The sequence below is a fragment of the Melanostigma gelatinosum genome, assembly GCF_949748355.1.
Source record: "Melanostigma gelatinosum genome assembly, chromosome: 19".
In the NCBI taxonomy this organism is placed as follows: Eukaryota; Metazoa; Chordata; class Actinopteri; order Perciformes; family Zoarcidae; genus Melanostigma; species Melanostigma gelatinosum.
Genome location: NC_136652.1, coordinates 18,379,875 through 18,390,881, shown reverse-complemented (window position 1 = coordinate 18,390,881; position 11,007 = coordinate 18,379,875). Strand labels below are relative to the sequence as shown.

At 44.0% G+C, this 11,007-nt stretch overlaps 1 protein-coding gene across 1 annotated transcript; it reads right to left on the bottom strand.

Annotated features, from left to right (window-relative positions):
- Nucleotides 1-5,441: 5,441 nt before the first annotated feature.
- On the bottom strand, nt 5,442-6,486 carry LOC306793775 (thyroxine 5-deiodinase-like; the record flags this gene model as incomplete). The annotated part of the gene is made up of 1 exon (XM_079291541.1): nt 5,442-6,486. One exon carries the CDS (start codon nt 6,484-6,486, stop codon nt 5,680-5,682), a length of 807 nt encoding a protein of 268 aa, XP_079147667.1. The 3' UTR covers nt 5,442-5,679.
- Nucleotides 6,487-11,007: the final 4,521 nt, after the last annotated feature.

The window sequence follows — 11,007 nt, the reverse complement described above, 5'->3', positions numbered from 1 at the left end:
TTTTTCGATGAAGTGGAAATTTGCGTCACTCCATAGACTGTATATCAGAACTTGATGTGGTCACCGTGACTTCACCCATTGGGTTGTGGACTGCTGTTTTGAAGCCTCAAGTTTGGCTTTTTGGCCGTCGCCATCTTGTTTTTTTTGCAACCAGAAGTGACAGAAAAGGGTGGAGCTGAATTACAATTAACATTGCCGAACTGAAAACTATGAAAGAGTTAAAGACGTGACACGGATAACTCCAAGACCGGACAATGCTGTGGTAGCGACCTGTCAATCACAAGGTAGCCCCGCCCTAAAGCATACCCTGCTTTATCATCTATTTTACTCTAAAAGTCAACATAATTTACTAAATGAACATCATGCTGTATTGAAGAAAACTGAAACGAGCAATTGTGACCATAAAGTTATGTTTATAATGTTTACTGAGGGAATAAATCAAGTGAGAAGTAGAGTCATTTTCTCATAGACATCAACCAGAATTATTTTCTCAACCAGACGAGTCGCCCCCTGCTGGCCACTAAAGAGAATGCAAGTTTTAAGGCACTTCCACATTGGCTTGACTTTTCGGACCTGGAGGTTGCAGCCTGGTGGAGCGATAAGGAAACTGTAACGTTCCCAATATGAATGAAAGAACAATAAATGCTGTGTTTTCATTATGGTCTCTTCGGGAATATTCAATGTTCGATGCAGCCAATTACTAATATTTGTAGAAAAAAAGCTCATTAATTTCTGTTTTCTTCCGCTGATTTTTTTGGAAGAATGTTTACAATTTGCACAAATTTTGAATGGAAACTTTACTGTAAACATATACAGCATTGAGAGAAGGAATGATCCAGGACTTCTAAAGTCGTACATTTGAGTAGCATTTCAGGAAAGACGTGGAAAATGTGAAGCCGTCTTGTAAATGCATCGACAGTCAAGAACTGAACACTCTTTCATACATTAGTTTAAACTTATATTAAACTCAAATAACAGCAAACTGTCATCTCTGGTCAACTCCCCACTGGCAATGACTCCTCACGGTTCCTATGATTTTCCAATAACAATATTATTGCTTATGCTGTGTGCATAGTTTATGAAACTGAGTTATTGTCGAGTTCATTCTATTTAGTGCATTTCTATACACTATATGAGACTTCACCCTGAGGATCTAATATTCACAAGGCTCAGGCTTTATTCTGTTAAAACGCTGTCCTGTTCAGTACAGGTGGTGAAGCCGCTGCATGACATTTGTTTTCTTAATACCTTTATTTTTTACCTGTATGCAATTTATTGTTGTTGACATATAAGGTGATCCTATCACTGATAGACAGCCAAAGGCCTGGCTTCAGTCGAACACCAAATAAAAGGCTCCTGTCTGTATCTAACATTGTAATGGACACGCTGTCCCATGGAAACAAACCTTGCTTTCCACATCACATGACTTCAAGGGTTCGCAGCTCAATGGAGAGTCATGGGATTGGCTCGATGAACAGAAACAAATGTGTTCTGTCCTTTTACGTTGTCTCAAACCGCATAATGATCATTTTCATTTCATGAAATGTAACTGAATCACGATGAAGACCAGAGGGTATCAAGGCTGAGGTAAGACCGAGACTTTGACGGGGCGGGAACGAGGCAAGACCGAGATCCGACCACGCTGCATGACACGTGATAAACTGTGGAAAATGTGCAAACCATGTAGGCACTCCTCAAATATATCTGAAAGATCCATATTCCCATGAAAAAAACGAATTGTTTCACTGCCATGTGTACTGCATATGTGTATAAGCGTAGCATGAGAAATGTGTTGATGAATGAATCATAAAGTATTGCAGAGGGGAATCGTGTGGTGCGCTCCACCCTGATCGGTGTCACGTCTCCCGTTATCCTTTCCTTCTCTCCAGAGTATTAAGAGTGTTTTCTTCTTCTCTCGTCTTTGTACGCAACGATGGCAAGCGCTCCAGCGTTTTTCCCGCCTCGTGCTTTGTGTTGCTGGTTGCTTTCCTGTCACCAGTCTTTTGGATTTACTTGTTACCGTCTACCTGACTGTCATTACCTGCCTGCCTTTGGACTCTCAAGCCTCAAAGTCAATTAGTAATCAATGAATTCCTCCTTCTGCCTCCTCATCGATTTACCTGCCTTTGGGTCCTTCCCCCTTCTGCCTGCACTGCTAATCCTGACACACTTTCTCATTCGTCATTTGATGGATTGTTCTTATAAAATATTGATGAGTGCAGCTTTAAATAGACATGTAGTGTACTTAAAAACAATATAAATACAACCAGTCGGGGCACACGATTTTAAACTTTTAAACTGTTAGATTACAAGATTAAAAGCTAATCTGTGGCCAGAAGATCTTATCTCAGGTAAGACAGTTTTAGTGAGTGATTCAAAAGTTAATGAATTCATTTAACTGGGGAAAAAGCCTCACTGAGATTACATCTTTTATTTTATATATTTTTTTAAGAAATGGATGGTTTGGTCAAAACAATGGAGTTTTTGCTTCTTCTGTCTGGGAGGTAAATGTAGTTTGAGACATTGGTTGCTGCTTTATTGAGCGACACAGTTTCACCTTTAGACCTTTAAGCTACTTCCAATACAATTTACGTTGATTTGTTTTATGCAGCAGCTGTCAACCCAATAGGACGTTTTCAAAAAAAGTGATTAAAAGTATGCTTAATTTGTGAAAGCTGATTTATATTTTCATACTGACAAGATGAGTTCAAATTGTAATTTAAAGCAATCAAACAAGGTTTTCCCTCATTAGATGGAATTATCCAAAGTAAAAGTACTCATTTTCAGGAAGAGTTTAGTTTTCAAACCGGAGCAAGGACAAGAAACGCCGACTCTTTGCTCAAATTACAAAAACATGACATACATTGGTCAGCAGCCTGATGTGACACCCTCATCTCTCTCCAGACACATTATACTCACTTTTAAAACAAGTATTTCTATTCTTAAGAGTGACTTTTTCTTTCTTTCTGCGGTCCAAGCATGGCTGGAAAAAGATTCAGCCCTGGTTCATGATTTATTCATGACTTGTGCCAACACTCGCTCGATCATGTGCTTCAGGAGGTCGACCGAGACGTGTGTTTGATGGCTGACACGCTTCACTTTGTGCAGAGCATTGCAAACCTCATTAGCAGACCAGCTAAGCGTTGATATAAGACATCTTTTGGAAGCGTGTGTCCTGCCAGATGGTGCGGGTTCATTTCAAGGATATATCCCTCTTTTGGAGACGGTGGTAAAGAACATCAACGCTTCTGAAGCAGAAACTAAATCGGAAGAGTTCAAAACAGTCTACAAAATTAGAGGATTTGTGACAAACCTGCAATCCACAAACAAGAAGACTCTTCAGTGAAGAGGAAAAAGCTGACTCAGCTTGTGTCTGCATCCTGATGGAGAACTTTGTCAGCTGAAAACTGTGCTGCATGTCCCACATTTTGGATGATTTTGACATTCAGGCTCTCATGAGCATCAGCACCGCTCCTGAGCGTAAATGTTTGGGAGTAGAGTCTGCCCCCCCCCATCTCTCCTCCATCGTGAAGACTCCCTCGCTGTGTCTATGCTGAAAGGGAAGAGAAAAAAAAAGAAGCATGTCCCTGTTTAAACTTCCATTTTCAAATCGATGACAGCCCTTCAGGCGCAAACACGACGATAAGAGGGTCAGCCAATCAGTGCTGTGTCACCAGAGAGCTTATTGAAAATGACAGCGGTGACCTGAGATTGACCGATAACCCCAAAAGTCAGCTAACACCGTCAAGCAGGACGAACCTTTTCTCTGCAGAAAACATCTGTCTTGAACGCAGAGTGGTTTTTTTTGTCAGCCTGGATGCCAAGGATACTTACGTCATGTAACGACTGTTCATAATGCACATCCTTCATAGAATATTCGATGGAACAGGGCCAGACATTAACCACAGCCAAAGTAAATCACACACAACAACAACACTGTTAACTGAATGACAATCGGAAAGCAGTCAAACTTCCACAGTGTCGGGAAAAGCAATACAGACAAAACACCAAACCAGGGTTATGAGCCAAATCGCTGTATAAACGCATACAGCCGTCTTGTAGCTCGCTTTGGTTCAATATCATCGGTCGCTCACCAGTGCTTTGGTTGAAAGGGTGTGCGGGAGGATGAGCTGGTAAACTAATCCCCATTCTCTTTCCTGTGACATTCTGAAAACCCTTCTGGGAACAGATGACGTGCCGATAAAAGCTGTATTTGCCACAAACGCTCCTCGGCATACACTTCATCCCAAATACACAAAATTGAAAAAAGAGAGTTGCAACTCTTTTATTGTAAACTGCTTGTGTTACAACACCTGGCCGTCGGGGGTGCTGCCGCCCACTCAGCACCTCCGCTTCCCCCGTCCATGTCAACAGGGGATCCACAGCAATCATCACATCGCTCTCTATTCCTAATCACATGTAGCAGCATCTGAATTCCTGCTTGTGTGTGTGTGTGTGTGTGTGTGTGTGTGTGCACATGTATAAAGGAAAGGAAGAAAGATTGCAGAGATAATGAGAGGTGCCTCTCACTGCCGACTCACCTCAACGCTTTCATTCTGATGCCCGTATGATGACACAGCTCTTTATAGGCAACATAAAATATATATTTGATCAAAAAGGACTTTTTTTCCCTAACGAGCATGTTTGCTTTGTTCGGCTCTTTGTGAGATATCCTCCGGACATGATCCATGTTTTTTTGTGCACTGTGAAATCTATGGCCTTTCCTGTGTTATTTTTCTGCATGTTTCTTGGCTGAAAGTGTGTTGATTAATCAGTCGCAGGGACACATTACTCTGCTGTAGGTCACTATGAGAGATCACTTTCGCCTGAATGGGCCTGATTATATAAGTGAAGAGTCAGAGGAGGCAAGTCTGAAAGAAAAATCAATCGACAATCACGTGAGGATAAATACTGCCTGTAAACCATGGAGCCAGTGTGACGTCATCAGGTGTTGGGGGAAATCACTTGACAGTGAAACAGAGGTTTTGCGATTGAAAGTGTATCGTATTCAAATTAAAAAAAACGACAGCAACAATAAAATAGAAATAAAAAAACAACTCAACGAAATGGTCAAAGGAAGATCGTCAATGATGTTCGCTCCACAAGTCAACCGCAACAATCATCCAAGTGTGATCTGATGTTTATTAAAAACATTTGTTCAGTTACATCGTTTCAACATATTACATCGTTTGGCAATCGATCGCGGAGGAAGGGAAGGCGTCCCCGCTAACGTGGACCCGCTTCCGGTGTCAGAAACATCAGTGTCGGTTTTCTGGCTTCGCCTTTTAAAATCCGAACTTCACAGAAACACCAGAGCGAGACATTAGCCCGAACGCACGCGGGCGCGCAAACACTCACACACACGCGCATCCACACACACACACACACGCCAGTATTGTAGAAAAATAGAGTGATTACTAATTGAAAACCAGCTTCACCTGATTCACGACTTTTGCATACAAAAACAAACAAACACTCGCTATGAACAAGCGCAACATCCTGCAGCCTGCAGTCATAGGCTTGAACGTGACTTTAGGCTATTTTTCAAAGAGTCCTGAATATCTTTACGCAAGAAAAACAACATCATGTGCCTTGTGTGAACATTTGATAGCAGCATCGGAATAGTTTTGTCACTGTGAGTTGGACACTGAAGCGGAACGGACAGTTCAGCATCTTTCACTACACATGGAGCACCGCTGTTTGGGAATGCGCCAGCTCGCTCCTGTATTGCTCCAGCCAGTTTCGAAGCTCGGAAATCCGGTACCCCTCCGGACCTCTGCCCCCCTGGTACACCACTCTCTCGTCCCTCACGATGTAAAGTCTCTCAAAGTAGGCTCCGTACGCGGCGTTGGACGAGTTGTCCATATTATCCACCACCACGTTGCTGCCGGGCACCTGGGCGAGCATCAGCCGAGCGGCTCTGAGTCTGTCCTCCAAGCAGCGGTGCTTGGGGATCTGATACGGCGCGTCCGAGCTCACCCAGCCGTCCGACGGATGCGCCTCCTCGATATATACAACTAAAAAGTCCGCAATGTCCGCGTACTGGCTCACGACGCGCTGAAACGCCGTCAGGCGCGTCATGAATGGCGGTCAGGAGCAGCTGCCAAAGTTAAGGATGAGCGGTCTCTTCCCTTTCATGCAGTCCAGGATCGGGACCTGCCGCCGCTCCTGGACCAGCATCACCTCGGTGTTGGGCGCTGCGCGCCCGAGGTGCGCCGATTTGAGAAAGTCCAATTTCTGACCGTACCACACGGCCCTGAGGGACTCCAAGGTGAACATCTTATTGGAGTCAGAGACGCACACCGGCGGGTCGTCCGGGCTGTCCTGCCTCTCTCCCATTTTCAGCAGCACCTTTTTCCGAATACACAAGAAATCCAGGAGCCACATCATGCCGGCGGCCAGGAGGAACCGGGGCAGCAGCATCAGGCACATGGCTGTGTGCTTCAGCGCCCTCGCCGTTTTGACACCGCCAGAGTCGTGCATCATCTCCTTCCCCTTGCCGATAGGATGCGACTGGGCCGGCGAGAGAGACAACAAGTACTTAGTCCCCTTTACCCATTGGAGAAAACTATCTGACGCACACAGGCACTGTTTTTATAGGTACAGCAGCATTTGAATAATGGGGGGGGGGGGGGGGGGGGTGCGCACCGCCCACTCACATGGTGGGGATTACCTCGCGTCCACTCTGGGTTTGAGAGAGAGAGAGAGAGAGAGAGAGAGAGAGAGAGAGAGAGAGAGAGAGAGAGAGAGAGAGAGAGAGAGAGAGAGAGAGAGAGAGAGAGAGAGAGAGAGAGAGAGAGAGAGAGAGAGAGAGAGAGAGAGAGAGAGAGAGAGAGAGAGAGAGGCTCTGAACCCTGAGACGTTTTTGATGCGATGGTGAGACACTTGGATTAGTTTGGCTGTCGGTCGGTCGTTAAGTCAGGAAAAAAGAAAACACATTTAGTCTTCGCGTCATTCCGCCTGTGGACTCAGGTCTCTCTGTGGCCACTAGACGGCGCTGGACTCACGCGCACTGCGACGGCTGTGTGCCGATGACTCATTCACCGATCTCCTCGGGCCCCTGAACACCTTGGGGGGAATAGAAGGCAGTATAAACCTGCTACCGCCGGTTTCCAAAGATACTCAGTACATTTAAATCCTCTTATCGTCATCTTTGTAAATAAATTAACCCATCGTCTGTAGTGCATTTAAAGCCCATTTCCTTCGCAGCAACCTGTTTATATTTCACCATCCATGTGGCATTGAATATGCTGCTTATTGTTATTGTCATCCTAGACTGTTATATTTCGACATACATGGAAGGACTGCTGCATTGGATTAGATTTGATCGTGCAGGTGTCCAATCTAAGTGACCCAAATTCAGGTTTTGGAAGAGCCAAGACCAGGGGCGGACTGGGGGAAAAAAGTGGCCCGGGAGTTACTGTCAGACCGGCCCACTCAATACACGGCGCGCTGCCCACTCAATAGTCTATATCTATTAGATATAGTTTATATCTCAAAGACCTCAGAGTTTCTTTTAATACTGGATTAAAGGAAGCTATAACTGCTTATTTTGCCAACCTAATCTCTTCTTCAAAGAGAAATCCCAAGATTCTGTTTGACACAATTAAGAGAATTGTTTCACCGTCTGTCTCCACTTTACCATGCTATTCTGTTGACGATTGCAACAAATTCCTTATCTATTTTATTGATAAGGTAACAGGTATTAGGTCTGGCATTCAGCCTGGGATCTGTTCATCTACATGTAGCTCCTCGCAATCTCCTGCTGTTCTGGACTCTTTCCAGCCAGCCTTCAAGACCTGATGGACTTAATTAACAAAACAAAGCCATCATCTTGCCCTCTGGATATAATTCCATCCTCTCTATTTAAGAAAGTTATGCTAACTATTGGCCCTGCAGTAACATCTATTGTCAATTCCTAATTGTCTACAGGAATTGTCCCTTCCTATTTCAAAACATGCCACTATCCAGCCCTTATTAAAGAAAACTTAGATCCAGCTTTTCCCATGAACTACAGGCCCATATCAAAACTGCCTTTCTTGTCCAAAATTTTAGAGAAAGTGGTGGCCAAACAACTTACTGCTGCACTGGAGAAGCACAACATGTACGACAAGTTCCAGTCTGGGTTTCGTAAGCAACACTCTACTGAAACCGCTCTCCTGAGGGTTTTGTGTAAAAGTAAACCCATGTCCTAGACCTGCTCTTAAAATATGTTTTACGTTTTTATTTTAGTTTTTATTATTTTTTATTTTCTCTTTTAATTTTTTTATTTTCTCTGTGTAGATAATTTATTGACCCTTGGGTCACATTGTGTTTTTTATGCTTTTAAATGTCTGCTCTGTTAAGCACTTTGTGATACTACTGTCTGTGAAAAGCGCTATAGAAATTCATTCTTTCATTCAATACACGGCATGTATTTCGCCGGTCTACGGCGGCCATTCGCACCTCCGCCGGCCCCGCCCCGACCGGCGCCCGGCACGACCGCACGGCGCAGACCGCGGTTATGGAGAAAAGTTTTTAAAAGCACCGTAGTGTCCAGCCGTGCTATGGCGTCCTCGGATCGCGAGGAGCAGTATAATGTCAGTTTATACTGTTGAAACAGTTTTCACTGATTATTGACTTTCGGTATCAGAGTAAATTGAACGTGTTCTGTGAAGCATATAATATAGTCGGGGCCGGCGATGTCAGAGACCGGCCCAAACCCCGTCGGCCTACCGGGGATTCCCCCGGTATCCCCGATGGCCAGTCCGCCCCTGGCCAAGACCATTTGCTGGTACGTTTCATGGCTAAATTGAATGAAAGAGTCTGAGATCTCTCCTAATTTAAGATCATTGTCGACTCTGTGGTAAATGTTAAATGTCTCTGTCCAAAGCTCATTTTTTTATCCTTATTTTGTGTTTTTTCTTGAATTTGAGGGCGACACATCTGGTGAATTAAAAAGAAAGTGATGTGAATGTCAGTTAGACATGAGAGTGTCAATCATGTGATAACTAACTAATGCCTCGTGTACGTGGTGAGATGCATCATGAACAGCCATCATTCAGGAGAGTTGAAACAAGGTTTTAGATGATAATTCCAATGTGCTGATGAAAACACTGAACGAAAAGTGTTCAGACTTGAGACCACCAAAGTCAGACAGGGCAAGAAAACGCAAGTGGTTTGTCAGTGAAACAGGTTGTTTAATCATGTTGTCTACCACTTCATTTGGAGGAGAAACTGAAAATGAGTGCACCCTGAAAGTCCGTTTGAATCCTTTAGGCCTACTTCACACATATTCAACAGCGGAAAGCTCACAGTTGAACCAGGAAGTCGGTCTGTAAACTATTTTGCAACAAACGTTGCTTTGTCTTCCACATCAATTTGTCTCACCCCGAGGGTTTGTTTAAAACCTCTGATCGACCGGCTTGACGTCTTGTTAGTGATGCCACGTGATCTCCGGGTGAGCGCAATGGAACAGACGCGGAACCAACAGCCGAACCCAAGAAGATACGATTCTGATTAACTTCTGATAAAGTGAAATTTTTTTCAGAGAACTCTGGAGACAGCAGCAGAAACCCTGGTGAGAAAATGGCCGTCACAAACCAGATGTGCAACAGCTACACACGTGACCTCTCAGCTTCTTTTACACACACATCTGCGAGTGTGAAGTTGCGCCATCCACCCCGAAAGACCATTTACTGGCCACACTTAAAAAGAGCTGTGTAATCAGAATGTTCGCTACATGTGTTTCACACTTTAAAAGCTGTGATGTCGTTTGTTTTTTTACCACTCACTTTGGATTTCAAAAGCAAACATTATGTACCATGCTTTTAATCGAGGTCTTCGTTTTATGTCTTGGCTCATTATATAAACTTGTTTGTCCTTTCTGTCACAGTGTGTCTGTTTAGAAACCAGCCCGTTGGATGTGCCTCTAAACGTTAAAAGATAATAATAAGAAAGTGGTAATGTAATCAAAAGGGCACTCTCCTGAATGAAATACATTCGATTTTCTTCATTATGTCATGAATTAGTCACAGCCCAAGTGGTTTAACTCTTGTCCTGTGACAGGGTGGAACAAAAACAACTGACGTCTGAAACAAAGAACTTTGTGACCTTTCTCGCAGGTCTCACGTGCGGTTCACATTGTGCAATCTAAAACAGCATTTGATGAAAGGTCGGGGGAAAAATATGGACAAAGAAAACGGTTTCTATTGAAATGGTTGTGACTCAGATGCTAATGTGTGAATGGGCCGCTCCCTCAAAGAGACAGCTGACGACGCACTGTTTTGTCTCGCCTGTCATTCTTCCTCTAACGTGGAAACATTTCATCTCGGCATCATGACCCGCCATGATATTAAGAAGCAGATTGTGTGTGAAAGAATGACGGCGGTGATCTAACTGATGTCAGTCTTTGCTATTTATCTGAAAGGACACTATGTGTTTTCTAGGAGATGATGCAATGTGTATACATGGAATTGCAAAAATACTGAGAGAAAAAGTGAGCTCACAGATTACAAGGAACAGTTTCTTGTCTGATGTAATATAATACTCCGGATGTAACTTGCCTTTAAGGTCATTGAAATGCTGCCAAAGGTGTTTACCGTAAAAGCAGGAAACGCCACCCATCAAGTACAGAGAGCGTCTGATGTTCGCCTGTAATACAGAAACCACTTAGCGCTCTTTAATCAGGGGTTCCGTGAATTTGTTTTTTTCCAAACCACGTCTGTTGAACTGGATTAGACCACTGGCGTCTTTTGGTTGTTTACACCGAGGCTGAAGGAAGAAGAGAGCTTGTGTGCTGACTTGAGGAGAACTCCTGACCAGTGTCGGTTACTTGGGTCGAATCAGATTTTCCCAGAATCATTCGGACCTCATAGATCATCCTCGTGTGACCCGCGCACCAAGAGGTCACCACAGAACTACGTCCCCCTAAGCTTCTGAAGCTCATTAACTCAAGCAAAGAGTCTCAACAAACACTCAAGACATGGGTCCCTCGAACCATGGGCCTCTTCCACACACACACACTCA